General features: G+C 36.0%; 1 protein-coding gene across 3 annotated transcripts in view; it reads left to right on the top strand.

Moving 5' to 3' along the window:
- Positions 1–16,601, top strand: part of CSE1L (chromosome segregation 1 like) — a 55,870-nt gene that overhangs the window by 22,865 nt on the left and 16,404 nt on the right. For 2 of the 3 annotated variants that reach the window (XM_081148695.1, XM_081148694.1), the window contains exons 2-8: positions 5,198–5,293; positions 7,923–8,065; positions 10,480–10,581; positions 10,656–10,801; positions 11,145–11,235; positions 12,745–12,852; positions 14,926–15,018. In XM_081148695.1, coding sequence (XP_081004821.1) covers positions 5,209–5,293; positions 7,923–8,065; positions 10,480–10,581; positions 10,656–10,801; positions 11,145–11,235; positions 12,745–12,852; positions 14,926–15,018 — 768 coding nt within the window. In that variant the 5' untranslated portion in view covers positions 5,198–5,208. Of the gene's footprint in view, positions 1–5,197; positions 5,294–7,922; positions 8,066–10,479; positions 10,582–10,655; positions 10,802–11,144; positions 11,236–12,744; positions 12,853–14,925; positions 15,019–16,601 lie in introns of those variants that run through there. The other variant, XM_081148696.1, reaches the window with a different exon arrangement.

Below are 16,601 nucleotides of genomic sequence, written 5' to 3'. Positions count from 1 at the left end.
AAGGTTCCTTCTCTTGGGTAGCTTATATTCTAGTGGGGAGAAGAAACAACAATACAGATAAATGAATTGGGTAATTTCAGATAGCAAAAAGTGACAGGGTGATGTGAAGATGAAGAAGGCTTCTCTGAGGAGGTGACATTTGAGCTGAGGCCAGCCATGGAAAGGTGAGGGAATAGAAGTACAAGAGCTCAAGGACAAGAACAAGCTTGGAATAGTGGAATATTTGAGGAAAATCCTGCTTGCTACATAGGGCTTTGTAGGCAACGGAAAGAGTTTGGATTTCATTCTAAGAGGTATGGTTCTGTGTTTAGAAAGCAGAGGGTGGAGAGCTGTTGGGTTATGTTCTTGATGTGTGTGTGCCAGATATTTTTCATACATTGGATCTCTTTCCCTTTCTCCAAGTGTAAGGCCTCAGGAATGGTTCTCTAATGTGGAAGAAATATCTAAAGAAAAGGCACATATCTTGGATTAGCTTATGTCACAGATGTCTGAGATGGCAATGGAAAGCAAAGCTTTCATTCCAAAAGTCTTCATGTATAGTTGAGGGCCTGTGGGAAGAGGCTAGACTTAGGTACAGCCATTCAACAGGAAGAATTTAGACTTTAGATAAATCTGTCATAATTGATTTGTTGTGGCACGTCTTTTATTTCTGTGTGTGTGTGTTGGCAAGGATTTCCAAAGATAGCTTTGCGGAGAAAATATCACCCCCTTATTTAAACACAAAATGATGAATTTTCCATTTCTAGTTTGAGTATTTTAAAATCAATAACACTTTCTACATTTATATATTTAATATTTTAAAGTGTCAAATGAGATAATTAGATCTTGATCTTGCCGACATACTGTGAATACCTGCGGAGTGTTCTCTAAAATTACCTGGTGTTATGCTTTCCCAAACCCGGGATAAGCTTACAATTTGGTTTTGTAGACGTTATCACTAAGAAGATACAAAAAGGGTTTGTTTACAAATATTCAACAATAAAATTCTGGAGTCTATGTAATATTTTAACTTTCAGAAATTGTAGCACTCATATTTATGTAACATCATCCCCTTCATACACACACTTTTTCCCCCCAACACGCTTTTTTAAAAACTTAAAAATAGTTTTATTCTAGCACCTCAGTTTTGTCATTATTCTATCAAGTGGTCTTAGAATCAGTTGTCTCCTTCTTCCTGTTTGTCACAATTGACCAGAATACATGTGAAAAATGTGCTTTTGATGAAAAAATCAGTCAAGGGTATGTAGTTCTTGAAAATAGTACAACCAATATGTAGTAGGTGCCCATCGTTGTAAAGCTCTAGGGAGATTGCGAGGAACAAAACACATTCCTAGTTATGGAGCTTACAGTCTAGTGGAAGGAGAGGCACAGTAAACAAGAAAGCAAATTAATATGCCTGATAAAATTTACTTGGAAAAATACACTAAGGGAGTGGAGAGTGGCTGGGTAGGTGCTCTTTTTAGAGAAGGCAATCCAGGAAGGCATCTCTGAAGAGAGGACATTTAAAAAGAGACCTGAAGGGAGTGGGCAGTGAGCCATGCAGCTCTCCAGTGACAGAGCTGTCAGGCAAATGGGGCAGTAAGTGCAAAGCCCTGACACAAAAATGTACATATTGCCATATGTGAACAGTAATACAAGACAGGTTTCAGATTCACTTTTTTCTTGAAAGCTCTTTTGGATGAACAGAAATTATGATAGTCAAGTTGGTCATTTGTTTATCTGACAGATGTAACTGAGTTCCTACATTCTGTTGGGGCTGCTAATATCTGATCCTCGAATAGTCTCCAGTTCAGAATGGGAATTTATGTTTTAGCTGGCTGACGTTGACTCATTCATTAGTTCATGCAGCAAATTCTTACTGAATGTCTACTATGTGCCAGGCAATGTTGAAGGTCCTCAACATGTAGAGACAAAGACATATAAAGTCTCTGTCCTAATGAGTTTACAAATAACAGATAACAAGTCAAAGATAATTTCAGATGAGGATTAATGCTGTTAACTGTGTAACAGGGATAAGGTGGAGAATAGGTGTGGAAGGCCTTTTTGAAGAGTTGATGGCAGACAGGTGAATGATACTCGATATCACATTAGAAAGAAGAGCAGTATTACAAGCACAAAGAAGTATCTTGGCTGGTTCAAGGAAAAGAGAAAGAAGGCTTTTGTGGCTGAAACGTAGTACGAGGCAAGGCAAGGAGAAGTTAGGAAATAAAGTTGACAGGTGCCAGATTGCATGGGACTGTTTGCCATGGTAAAGGAGTTTGCATTTTTAATACATATAGTTAGGAGGGATCTGAAAGATTTTGGTTGAGATATGTACAGTGCTACAGAAGCATAATGAAGTAAGTGAAATGCAGATTTATTGAGTGTCTTTAAAAACTCAGCAAAATAGATCCAGTTAACCTCTGTAATTCCCCTAATACACACACACACAGTTTCTAACATGCTGCCTTGCATAAATCTCAAAAGGTAGACTAAATTTGCATGTGGCAGAGAAAGACTAGGAGGTTTTTTTTGTTTGGTTGTTTTTGCTCATATATGTTGATGTAAATGATTTTGCTTGGCAACAGCAAACTTTCAAGATTGCAGAGTCAGCATTTCAATATAGGAAAAAAGAGTGGAAAATGAATTTATTAAATCACTGCTTTTCAAAATTTGTTCCATAATAAAGTGGCCAAGTAATGGGGGGAACTCTGGATTAAACAATATTAAACTGATACCTTACTGTTGGAGTGTTAGAGCTTCTGAAACCTTTAAAATGAATCTCCAAAAATGGAATATAATGTGTAGCATCTTCCAAACTTTTGACATAAAAACCAGGAAGGTTAGCCTCTTAATAAGTTATGTGTGGGGTTGAGTGGGATTTGATACTCATGTTCGTAAACTGGTTTGCCCTGGGTCAAAGGAAGTGAATAAGTAGGTGGTGGTATCTATTAAATCAGTCAGAATTTTGGCTTCCCTTGTGATAAAGATGTTTTCTAATTAAGGGAAAGGGCTGTAGTAAGGAGAATACAGATAGTTTCAAACAGATTGTTCTCCTTAGAAGGTGTGGTTTCTGGGTGTGCAGTACTCTGCACAAGCACAGCATTAGCTTATAGCCCATTTCTAGCTTTTTAAAAAATTTGAGATGAAGGGTTGTGGCTTTTTTGTTCTCAGGAAAGTCTTATTCAAAATCTCAGAGTCACTGACTTTTTCCTTTCCCTAATTCCCATCTGGCTATTCTTTTTCACATTATCCTTTTAAACCATCACCTTCCCAAAGGTCCTTTATTACACTTTCATTAAGTTTTTACCCATTTCTAAAAAACCTTTAGTGGCTTCCTATTGTACATTAAATCATGAAACTCTTAAGCTAAGTATTAAGGAACCTACCATAACTGATCTCAGCCGCCAAGTCCCCAAAGGAGCCATGTACTCTTCCCGTGTCTGTTACTTTACTCACACTATTTCATGCGTGAGATGGGTCCTTGTACTTTGCCCTTCCAAATCTGCATATCCTTTAAGTTCAGTTCAAGCAAGACTCACAGCCTCTGGGAAATCTTGGACCACTGAATACCCAGTGATTCTCTTAACCTCCTAGCAGTTAAATTGCTGTTGGTGTGATTCATTTGCTGCTTCTCCTCCAGGGGACAAATGTATTTCAGAATTCAGAATTCAGAATTTTTACTTTGGATTATGCAACATCCCTAGTGGGGCTTTGCGTAGCACCCATTAATCAAACACATTATTTCTTTAGTGAAAGAAATTTACGTACTAAGATACAGACTAAATGTATAGCCTCAGGCAGTTCGGGCCAGGTTTAGCTGCTTGAAAGGAAAGGGATAGGTCTGTAGTTGGTTATTTCAGTTGTGTCTTGTCTTCCAACTAGTTGTAAGCTGCTTTGAGTACCTGAATTTGATTGATAACTTTCTGATAGTAAATGTAATACATATAGTTAGGTATAGGATATTAGAAAAATCTAGACGAATATGAAGAGAAGAAAAATCCCCATATCCATCATGTAGACATTAATGCCCTTTACATTTGGGTATATGTAAATTTTAACAGAGTTTGATTTTGGTGTGCTTGATCTCTTTTCCACTTAGCTTTAATACATTTTACAGAAATTATGAACTTAATTTGTTTCTTTGTCATAGAAGCCCCAGATTTATTTGGTACATGGTTGCCCTGAAAAGGTTACATTTCCCCAGGTTCCCTAGAAGCTATGTGTGGCTGCCCCAATTTACATTCCCACCAACAGTACACAAGGGTTCCCTTTTCTCCACATCCTTGCCAACATTTGTTATTTCTTGTCTTTTTGACAGTAGCCATTCTAATAGGTTTTAGGGGATAGCTCATGTTTTTGATTTGCATTTCCCTGATGATTAGTGTTGAGTACCTTTTCATGTACCTGTTGGCCATCTATATGTCTTCTTTGGAAAAATGTCTATTCAGAGCCTCTGCCCATTTTTAAATTGGATTTTTCCCCCTGAGTTGTATGAATTCTTTATATATTTTTTTGGATATTAACCCCTTATCAGATAAATGATTCACAAAAACTTTCTTCCATTTGGTCGGTTGCCTTTTCATTTTAATGGATTCCGTTGCTGAGCAGAAGTTTATAGTTTTATTTGTTTATTTTTGCTTTTGTTACCTTTGCTTTTGGTGTAGAAAGTTACTTTTTAATCTCAATCACAGTTGTTATTTTCTGAACCCCCAGATTATCTCCCCAGTTACAAATTCTCAGAAATAGTTTGTTGTCAATACTTACGATGGAATGTTGTACACAAAGGAATTTATTCTAATTTTCTTAATCTCAGAACTCTATGGGATCCTTCCTTACTGCTTAAATTTTTAATTTCTTATGGCAGGACTTTTAAAACATTTCTAGTGAGTCTTTTTAATCCTTTGCTCTGTTTCATAGCGTTTAAATTAGGTCAACTTTATGGTGACTTTTGATCAATTCTTCAACTTTGCCTTTCTGTGCCTATCTTTTTGAAATCATGATATGTTATTTCTTTTCCTTTATCTCAAAATTATCTCACCATTGTTTCAGAAAAGCCCAACTTATTTTAGCTAAGAGGCAGGTTTATAGCCCATGCACACACATAACAAAATGGTTGACTTTCAGAGAGGAGAAAACTGATAATATAAAAGGGTTTTTTATGCAAATTACTGTTCTCAACAGTGACCAATTACCCAAGCCTCATTTCTCTTTTTAGATTTAATTGCAATGGAGCTCAGCGATGCAAATTTGCAAACACTAACGGAGTATTTAAAGAAAACTCTTGATCCTGACCCCGCCATCAGACGTCCAGGTAGAGAATAAATATTGTTTGTGATTGATTTATTCTTAAAGGACAGGTGAGGGAAACCTTGGTACAAACTGCTGTTTGTAAATACATCTTTTTAAAAGTTTACACTTGGATTCGCAAACATAGTTTATTTTTCATTCTCTAGTCATTAAGTGTGTGGTTGGCTGTCTACAACTGTTATAACATAGGGTGGTGTGGGGGTTTTTGGGTTCTGTTTTTTTGAGTAAAACAGCTTTTATTTGTCCTCTTCTGGTATAAAAAGTACTAATATGTATAGAATGCTTTTTCCTTTCCCCTTTCTGAAATTCCCCACACCTGCCAGTTTTAGAGAGATAATAATTAGGGCATAGAGATGAGAGTTAATTGCCTAAAAAGTGATTAAATGAATAAAACCAGGCAATCAGGCACTGTCTCTTAATCTCCATGCTGGGTTTGATTTAATTAATACATTTACAGACCTAGGGTTCCTTTCTTCATCTCTTCTTCCTGAATATGACCAGTTTCTGTGAGAAACTTAATATAAACTTAGAATTGCAAACTCAGGTGCCCACAGGAATCAGGTGTGAAGGTAAATGAGGGAGCAGGCCAAGTGGGGACTGGTAATCTGTGACTATATGCCTTGGTTAAGAGGCAAATGTTATTTGCAACCAGCTATCTTTGGAGGAATCAAACCAGTTTTGCAAGATGGGATTTCCAGCTTTACTTGAAAAATAAGGCTGTTTATATGAAGTGTCCTCATTTTTAAATGATAGCAACTAGTAACTTCAAACAATTTTGAAACACATACAAATCAAACTAATTTTGGCGGCCATCTGTGTCCTGTGAATAGTGAGTTGATGATCCTTGGTGTAAGCCATATTAACCAGAAGTGGTATTAATCTGCTTCTTCAGAATTTACTAATGTGCATGCTCGTGAAGAGGATTTTGGAAGAGCCCCATGAAGACACGAATGAATGCACGTGTGTGTGTCATATTCATGTTATATATAAAAGATAGAATTGTAAACATGTTAATGCATCCATCCTATTCTAGAAAAGCCTTTGTGATTTCCAAGAGGGAAAATTTGTGATCTTCCCATTAGTGCTTAAAGAAGTAATGTGTTCTTGGATAAATGGAAATTAATGACTCTAATCTTCTTAGACTTTCCCAGAAAGCTTCAGCCAACATTGTCTATTAAAAATTATTTTTAAAAATTGTGTCTTTTAAGGTGAAGGTGCTTTTGTTTTATGAATCCAGGACAGAGTATAGAAATAAATGTATTTCTGTGAAGAGTTGTGAACATATTTCTCAGGGATAGGTAGTGGACTGACTCAACATCTTTATAAAATGATCTGAAGGTGGCACTGTGTAGCAGATCCCAGCTTACAGATACTATGCTCGTGAATTATTGAGTTGTGACAGTGGTCTAGATGAACTGGAAGACGTTTTGAGGCTCATTGAGTGTGTAGAAACATGTCAGTGTGAATATTCTAAGGACAAGTTGAGGGAAATGAACACAGATAGGAATAGACTTAAATTCATGAGAAAATTGCTTCCAGGATATGAATTACAATTTAGGAAAGAGACCTGGCAGTCTGTATGGGCTTTCCCCCAAATCATGGATATAGTGTGTTGTTCTGTACAAAATGCTGACCACTAAGGAAACAGTGAAAACCCAATAGACGTGTGTGTGTTTGCTACTTAAAAACATGTTTCAGTTCATTTCTCATCTTTCAAGAAAGACATGGTGGACACAAAGCAGGGAAGGTTTGAGGATGGAAGTTAAAGCTCTTGGGACTCAAGTCAGAAAGAAGAAAAGTATTAAATCATATTGTAGAAAATAATGGATGCTAACAGCAGACCTTTTCAATAGGTATTGGATCCTTGGAATGGGCGAGGCTTAAAAGAGGAAAAATTAGGAGTGCTATCTATACACTTTCACTGTGTGATCAGTAAACCTAGGAGATTTAATATTTCTACGTGTAATATCAGCGTAAATATATGTTTAAATCTTTGTATAAATTTATTGCTGGTATTAGAAATGTTTATGTCAAGAAGAAAACTGGTCTAGTATTGGCTGATAAGTACTGCTTACCCTCAGTGGCCTTGTCTTTAAAATGAGGATAATATTACCTACCTTTCTGGGTAATAGTGACAACTTAATGAAATAATATATGTGAATAAAGCACCAGACCCATATAGTTAATATATTAGCATGAATTAACTCATTTAATCTTGGTCACAGTACTACTGTAAAGGAAATATTACTACCATTACTAATTGTACTAATACTAATAGCCCTTCTGTAGCAAGACAGGGTGTGTAACTTTTGCCCTAAGGTCACTTAATCTCTGAGAAGCAGATTCTCCTTCAGATGGGGTGGTCATCTGATGAGGCCACATTATAGGTTTGTGAGAATCAGGTGAGTTAAGTGATTTGAAAACTGAGGTATTTTGTAAATTTAACATAATATATATTCCACTTAATAGATAAGGAAAGTGAGGCCCAGTAGACCCTTGATAGGTTTCCTAAGGGAAAGTGTCTTAATATTTTCCATTTTTTGATGCTTCAATCTGAAATACATAGTTCATGTATACATAAAGTAGACAGACTTGGTTATAATAACAAATCTAACATGGAAATTCTTTTATAGCTGAAAAGTTTCTTGAATCTGTAGAAGGAAATCAGAATTATCCACTGTTGCTTTTAACATTACTGGAGAAGTCCCAGGATAATGTTATCAAAGTGTGTGCCTCAGTAACATTCAAGAACTATATTAAAAGAAACTGGAGAATTGTAAGTATTTTGTGAATACATAGTTTAATACCCTGCATGTTTATAAGATTTATATATGCATAGCTCCTGAAAGATTGAGACAGATTAAAGATAAAAATTAAACTGGACCCTCCTCAACAAAATATTAGCAAGTCAAATCCAAAGAGTATAAAAGTATATACCATGACCAAGTGGGATTTATCTCAGGTATGCAAGGCTTGTTCAACATTCAAAAATTAATTAATGTCTTGACTTGGGGTGGTGAACACACAATACAATATACAGATGATGTATTATAGAATTATACACCTAAAACCTATATAATTTTATTAACCAGTGTCACCCCAATAAATTCAATAAAAAAGTTATTAATTACTGTAATCCATCACAGCATTAGACTAAAAAGAAAGAAAACCTAGCCCTGGCTGGATAGCTCACTTGGTTTTATTTATTTTAATTTTTATTTTTTTAAATATATATTGATTTCAGAGAGAGGAAGGGGGGGAGAGAGAAAGAGAGAAACATCGGTGATGAGAGAGTCTTCATTGATCAGCTTCCTCCTGTGTGCCCCCAACTGGGGATCGAGCCCGCATACCAGGCATGTGCCCTGACCAGGAATCGAACCTGCAATCCCCTGGATCCTAGGCCGATGCTCAACCACTGAACCATGCCCGGTTGGGCGGATAGCTCAGTTGGTTTTGGCATTGTCCCAGCACATGAAGATGCGGGTGTGGGGGGATTGACAAAATCTATCTCCCGTTCATGATAAAAACTCTCAGTAAAGTAGGAATAGAGGGAAACTTTATAAAGACTATTTTAAAAAGCCCTACAGCTAGCATCATACTTAATGGTGAGAAACTTGAAGCTTTCCCACTAAGATCAGGTACAAAGTAATTGTGTCTCTTCTCACCACCTTTTTTCAACATTGTATTGGAAGTCTTTGCTAATGCAGTAATAAAAGGAAATAAAGAGGATCAGAGGAAGACATAAAACTGTCTTTGTTCACAGTTGAGCATGATCGGCCATGTAGAAAACTTGAAAGAACTGACAAAAGTTATATAGGACACTTTTCCAAAGTTACTGTTGTTTCATTTTAATTCATATGGATTACTTCAGCTTTATAACCCAGGTTGCTGGAGGGCTGTGAAACTTGGTTTTAACCTCCATTATGGTTGAAATTTAACTCTAGCTCATTGTCTGCTGCAAAGACGTGGGAAGACAGTCTAAATGAATAATTGAAGCAATCTCTATTGTGTACTAGGAAAAATTATATAAAACTGAAAACGGCATTATATCTGAAAATTTGTAGAATGCAAAATAGTTTTAGGTTTTTGATAAGGGATTGTGCCTTATGTCTTGTGAGATACGGAAATATATACTAATTTTAAGGTGAATCTTATTGTCCTACAAGTTTAATGACTAGTATAAGTTTATTATAAATTAAGAAACAGGTATTTTCCACACCTTAGCTTAGGACAGTGGTTCTCAATTGTAGGTGATTTTGCCCACCAGGCGATATTTGGTGAAATGTTGGTTATCACAGCTTGGGGCAGGGGGAGTGGGTATTATTGTCATCAAGTGGGTAGGGTTGTTCGTAACCATCCTACAGTGTACAAGAAAGAGCCCTACAATAAAGATTTATCTCACCCAAATGTTAATGAATCCAAGGTTGAGGAAACCCTGGCTTAGGATAAAGAAAAAAAATGAGAATTGTATTATGGTGATAGCAGTAATGATATTTAGAGAGTATTACAGTTGACAAAATGGTCAGTTTTTCTAAAAAGTCAACTTTAAATCTTAAGTATTTATTTAGAATCTTTTTTTCTTCATTCCATAAAAGAATTTAAAAATTGTAAATACTGTTTTAAGCTTGTATCTTCAATAAGCACATGTGAAAAAATGACCTGGTGATTCTTAAAATGTTTAAAAATTCCTACCTCTACCTCTATCTTGATTTGTAAAACTACTGAGGCTTCAGACCTCTAGACCTCTTTGGGTGATGTAGTCCTGGATGCATTCAAACTCATAATGGTCAAGAGGTTTTCATTAAAAAAGACTTTTGACTTAAGAGTCAAAATTGAAGCTTTTGAAGATGAATATGGGCTAAATAGCATATATAAATATTTTAACCACTTGTTCTGATTAGTTTATAAAACTGAGAGTCTTAATTGGCATCAGGGAACCAGAAGCTCATTAATATGTATGTAAAATATTTGCATTTGGGATGGAATGTACATTTTTCTGTTCAAAGGGTTCGTGCTTTCATGGGATTATTAAAGGAATCTGTGACCCGTTCGTGTAGAGGGAAAGCCCTACCTTTCTCTATGTTTTTCTTAGAAAACCAGGAAATAAGAAATGGTTCCATTTTATCCACAAACTCATCTGGTCGTGGATGTGGATTTTATGTTACTTGCTCATGGATGCTTTGCTTTCAGGTTGAAGATGAACCAAACAAAATTTGTGAAGCTGACCGAGTAGCCATTAAAGCCAACATAGTTCACTTGATGCTTAGCAGCCCGGAGCAAATTCAGAAGCAGGTAATGTGAGGCCCTGCTTTTTAGGTAGGCTTGTTTGTAGAACTTTCATCTAATCTTTTTCCTCTTCCCCTCAGTTAAGTGATGCCATTAGCATTATTGGTAGAGAAGATTTCCCTCAGAAATGGCCTGACTTGTTGACAGAAATGGTGAATCGCTTCCAGAGTGGCGATTTTCATGTTATTAATGGAGTCCTTCGTACAGCACATTCTTTATTTAAAAGGTATTGATATATAAACTCATACTTTTTGAATGTTTTTGCTTATGTAAACAGTTACATTTCTCTGACTGTTGTCATTCCTTTTTATATAATAATAGAATAAGAGCATAAGCCTCTCAATTGGTTAGTTTGGTTTTTGTTAAGTAGGATGTTTATTTCATAATGCCCTGTCCCCTGTGAAAAACTGAGTCTCCTTAAACTGTGCTTGATTCCTTTAAAAAGAAAGCCAAGAATTACCTTTGAATTTCAGAAAACTGCCTAGCCATGGTTTTTTCTAATCTGTCCTTTAAGAACTAAATCAGTAAACAAAAACTTGTAAATTACCTATTTTACCTTAATTTTCTAGATACCGCCATGAATTTAAGTCAAACGAGTTATGGACTGAAATTAAACTTGTTCTGGATGCCTTTGCTTTGCCTTTGACTAATCTATTTAAGGTATGGATAATATCTTAGTGATGTTTTTTAATTAATATTTAAAATTGCTTAAATATTTAAATAAATTTTGTTTAAGAGAATGCTTTGAAAGCTTATTTTGTAGGTAATATTTAGAGCAGCATTTCTTTTGAAAAATTTCAAACCTACACAGAACTAGAGTGGATAGTGTATAATGAACTCCCATGTATCTATTACAAAAGGTAACGGTTACTTACATTTTGGCTTTTAAAAAATTTATTCTTTCCCCCTCATTTTGTAGGAATATTTAAAAGCAAATCCCAGGCATCAGTTATTCCACTCAAGTATTTGAGTATGTGCCTCTAAAGGAATAGATCTACATTTTTATTTGCCTGTTTATGTAGTTTAATTAGTATCTTGTACATCATCTTGTAGTGAACAGGCTAGTTTCTTAAACATGTTCTGCATCTTTGAGAGAATCCTGTAAGATTGAAAGATGTATTGTTAACCTTCTTGTCCAGATAAGGAAAGAGGGTTCAGTATCCCACAGGCCTCAAACCTTTTGCTGACTCAAAAGAAGGTGCTCATTTCCTAGTTTCAAAAGGGGAAATTGTGTGATATTCACAACTTTCTAAACTGTTGAGTATACACAAGGTTTTTCATGGTTAGTATGTCTTACTGATGGTGCATTTTTCTTTTAAAAAAACAACATTAAACAAAATGTGAACAATTTTTTGCACCTACTGGCAAAGATTTTTATTTCTTTTTAACAATGTTAAAAGTCTTAGCCACAGTGCAGTGAAACCAACATTGTGATATCCTATTCATTCGATTAAAAATGGCACTAGCTTATTAGAGTTTGACATTTCATTAGGAACACCTTAGTAATTCACTTTTTTTCTAACTGCAGGATATAGGAAGTAACATTTGTTGAGTGTCTTGTACACAAAGCACTAGGACCTTTTATGTAGTTTTTCCTCGTTTAATTTGCATAATCTTTCTTTGAGGCAGGCATTCTCATATTACAGTTGAGGAGATTGGGTGTCAGTAAAATAACTTAATCTGCTCAAAGTACTGCTTATTGTGAGTAACAGTTTGGGTTATATTTAGGTCTATCTGGCTTTCAAAATCTGTGCTTGTAGCCTATTCTTCCGCTTTGGTAATATACTTCTAGAATCTCAATTTATGAGAATTAGAGGTGTGCACAAAGTTTTCTAGATAAGCCTATTTATTACAGTTAGAATAATAAACAATTGGAAACAACCTAAATGCCAAGTGGCAGGGGAATTATTTAATGAGAGCTTATAAAGACAATTTTGTGTAATATATTTATATATGCACAGAAAAGAGTGGAAGGATCTATCTAGTCTAAAACACCTTAACATTAGACTTTTTAGTAGTGCCGTGACAGGCAACTTCAAAGTATGTTTTAAAATCTCTACTAATTAAAAGGCAAGTTTTGGAGAAGAGATACAGGTAGTCTCAGCCTAGTGCAAGGCTATTTCAAGACTTTCGATACACTAAAACTATGTTTCTAAATTTTTTTCCAAGGCTACCATTGAACTCTGTAGTACCCATGCAAATGATGCCTCTGCCCTGAGGATTCTTTTTTCTTCCCTGATCCTGATCTCAAAACTGTTCTACAGTTTAAACTTTCAGGTAAGTTTTATTTCTCGCTTTTGATTCTTATTGTTTTCAAGTATACAGTTTTTCGTTTGATAAAGACCTCTTTGCCAGCATTGATTTTTCTGAAAGAAATTTTTTTTCTGACTCCACCCATTCTTTGTCTGTAGATAATGTTCTACTTTATAGTAGTTCCTAGAGATGCTAGTGGGTGTTTCATGGGGAAAAGTAGCATTCTCTTGTAGGACCAGTAAGTTAGAGAAACTCCCACCCACATCCTTCTTCACTTATGGAGAATCATCCTCTACTGTTTTATTGAAGACACGGAGATCACATTCTCAGGCCTTCCTATTGTTCGTTTAAGTGTATCTTAGTCATGTTTTGTTAAGAGGTCTGTTGCTAGCTTATTGGAAACATACCTGGGAGACACAAGGCTGAAGAACCAGGCTTTAGAAGGTTTTAGAAGCAGTGTTATTTAAGAGGAAACACAGCCACAGTTTTATAGCAGAAAATACCCGATCACCCTGTTGCTACTGAGATAGTGGCCTCCATTCATTCTGTTATTGACCCATTATTTTAAGATTCATGGTTCCAACCCTGCCAGTGTGGCTCAGTGGTTGAGTGTTGACCCATAAACCAGGAGGTCACAGTTCGATTCCTGGTCAGGGCATGCGTCCGGGTTTCAGTCTTGATCCCCACTGTGGGGCGTGCAGGAGGCAGCTGATCAATGATTCTCTCTCATTATCAATGTTTTTATCTATCTCTCCCTCTCTCTTCCTCTCTCTAAAATCAATAAAAACATTAAAAAAAAAAATTCACGGCTCCAGGAACCAAAAGGGGATCTTAAAGATCTGGCCTTTTCATTGCTCTTAGCCAGAGCCAAGTACCTGGACTTAATCCTTGTAGCATGACTCACAGTGGTAGGAAGAGCATTCCACAAAAGGATTAGGTAGAGTAGGGGATGAACAGCCCAAAATGCCATCCCCACATCAGTGGTCAGCTGGATAGCAGTTTGAGAAACTCTTAAGAGCATTTGCTTATACCTTCTTTTGAATCCTGCTTCTTAGAAGTCGGGTAGAATGAGGCTCTTAATAACTTGTTAGGCATAGTCAGGGACACCAAAAGGCATAATCTTACCCTTGGGGAGCTTATCAACCTCATTAAGGTGGCAATAGTGTTGTGCAAGAAAGCATTAACTGTAAGACAGTAAGTGTGAATTGGTGGTCATTTTACACTCAATGCAGTAGTTCAGAAAGGGAAAAGAATATATTGGTAAGCCCTGAGTTTTATAAGGAAAGGCTTCATTCATAACAGTCTTAGCTGTACCTTGAAGGATTAAGTAGATTTAAATTGAGGCAGGAAATTGAGATGGCATCATTTGTGGTTGAAAGTGTATAAACAGAGTTCTAGCTGGTTGCTCAGTGGTTAGAGCATTGGCCTGCGGACTGAAGGGTCCTGGGTTTGATTCTGGCCAAGGGCACGTATCTCAGTTGCAGGCTCCATCCCCGGCTTTAGGGTCTGAGCGGGTGCGGGAGGCAACCAACTGATGTGTCATTAATGTTTCCCTCCCTCCCTCTCTTTCTTTCCCTTTCACACTCTGATAAGCAATGGAAAAAATATCCTCGGGTGAGGATAAAAAAAATAGTGTATAAACAGAGACAGAAGTCAGAATGGTTTATTTAGCTGCCGGACCTAGTTGGAACAGAGAATTCTTGTCAAAATAGATAATGATTCGGGCTAAGAAGTGTGGGCTTTAGTGTGTAGGCATGTGAAAAATGTTTGACGTGTGTACAGGGGGAGCTTAAATACATAGCATACTTTTTTTTTAAATATGTTCATTGATTGATTGATTGATTTTTTTTTTTTTTTTTTAGAGAGGAAGGGAGAGGGGGAGAGAGAGAAACGTCGGTGATAGAGAAACATTGATTGGCTGCCTCCTGCATGCCCCCTCCAGGGGATAAAGCACGCAACTGGGACATATGCCCAGTTTGGGAATGGAACCAGCGACCTCTTGGTACATGGGACAAGGCTCAATCCACTGAGCCACACCAGCTGGGCAATAGCATACTTATTTTAATTAAAAGTCTCAAGTCTGCATTTATTCTTTAGGATCTCCCTGAGTTTTTTGAAGATAATATGGAAACTTGGATGAACAATTTTCATACTCTCTTGACATTAGATAATAAACTTCTGCAAACTGATGTAAGTATTGTTTAAAATGTTTCCCAAGTAGCCCTTTGCTAAAATTAAGGATTATTTGAAATATAATCATATATATCAATCATAATCTTATTTTGCTTAATTATTTGAATACTCTCTGCAAACCTTGGGGGATAGCTAGACTTCAGAAAATGAAGTAAAGTTATTTAAGAATATTTGGCATTCTAGTTCCTTAAAAATTATTTACTTTTGCATTGGTAATAACTAGAATTCCAAGAATGCAAATAATATTTGATTATGTGGGATGTTTGTTATTTGGTTGGTTGTAGTATACAGAATCAATTACTTTTGTTGTGTGCCTGACTTAGGTCATAGTGTATAGATTAGGCTATTTTATTACATTGAAAGTAACGCTTTAAAGTATTCGCAGTTTGAACATTTATGAAATAGAAAATTATTTGTCATTGAAGATATTAAGGAAACTTAAAATTTAGACCTGTAATCTCTTTTTAAAAAGTCATCCACAACATAGGAAAAAGGGGACATGATGAAAGTTTGTAATGTATAAGTTTCTGATCTGGGTTTTGTAATATATACTTTTTAGCGTATAGCACTTACTCTGTTACTCATATTAATGTATTTGTGAATGTACCCCTTTCTCAGGAAACAAAGTAAAATATTAAGACTACTTCAACACCATATAAAAGAAAAATTGGAATTGGTGATTCAAGTCAGTTTTTGGGAGTGGGTGCAGAGGGAAAGTCATTATTATGAGTGTACAGCAAATTTTTCCTAAGATTCATTAAATGAATAGCAACAAAAAAAGATAAAATAATTCTGTCAGTCCACGAGGAAAAAACCCTTTCACATAGATTCTTACAGAGAGCTTTGTGCCTGTTTAGCCATGTACCACCGCGTCATCTCACTATAGCAGCCTCTGTATTTATGCCTTGAGAAATGAGCTGTTTGGCACATAGTACAGCTCAAAAGGTGTTTGCAGATTGCTGTTACAGTTGAGAGTATTATATAAATCACTGTCATTGTTTTGATTGGGGTTGGTATACTTTTCCTGTAAAGGTCCAGGTAGTAAATACTTTTGTCTTTGTGGGCTGTACGGTCTCTGTTTCAACACTGCACCTCTGCAGTTGTAGTCAAACACAGCCATAAGCAATACTAGAAATGGTATAAATGAGGAAAAGGAATAAGCCTGACTGTTTCAATAAAGTTTTACTTACAAAAATAGGCAGCAGACCTGCAGGCTCTGATGTAGTTTACTGACCCTTGATTTAGATTGTTGTTTAATATTTTTGAGAATCTTATAGCATTACCTTATTAGGGGGGTGGACACATTTTAATATATTTGAAATGAGAACCTTTTGGGAGACAGCAGGACACAATACAACTAACAATGTTACAAAGGAAAATGATATAATCTTTATCATTCAGGTTTCTGTGGGAATGTTATTTTCAGTTTTATATGTAAATATTTTATAATTCAGCAACCAGAAGAAAAGGCTTTAACTTGAAAACTTTTGAGAGTTGTTCTCAGTGATTAATAAACGAGTATTTCATCTTTTATTTATTTGAAAGACTGGGTGAGTAAATTGATGGTGGCATAGATGCAG

The sequence above is a fragment of the Miniopterus schreibersii genome (genome assembly GCF_964146895.1).
Source record: "Miniopterus schreibersii genome assembly, chromosome: 10".
NCBI lineage: Eukaryota > Metazoa > Chordata > Mammalia > Chiroptera > Miniopteridae > Miniopterus > Miniopterus schreibersii.
The sequence above is the reverse complement of the archived record's forward strand: the minus strand, read 5'-3'. Positions and strand labels throughout refer to the sequence as shown.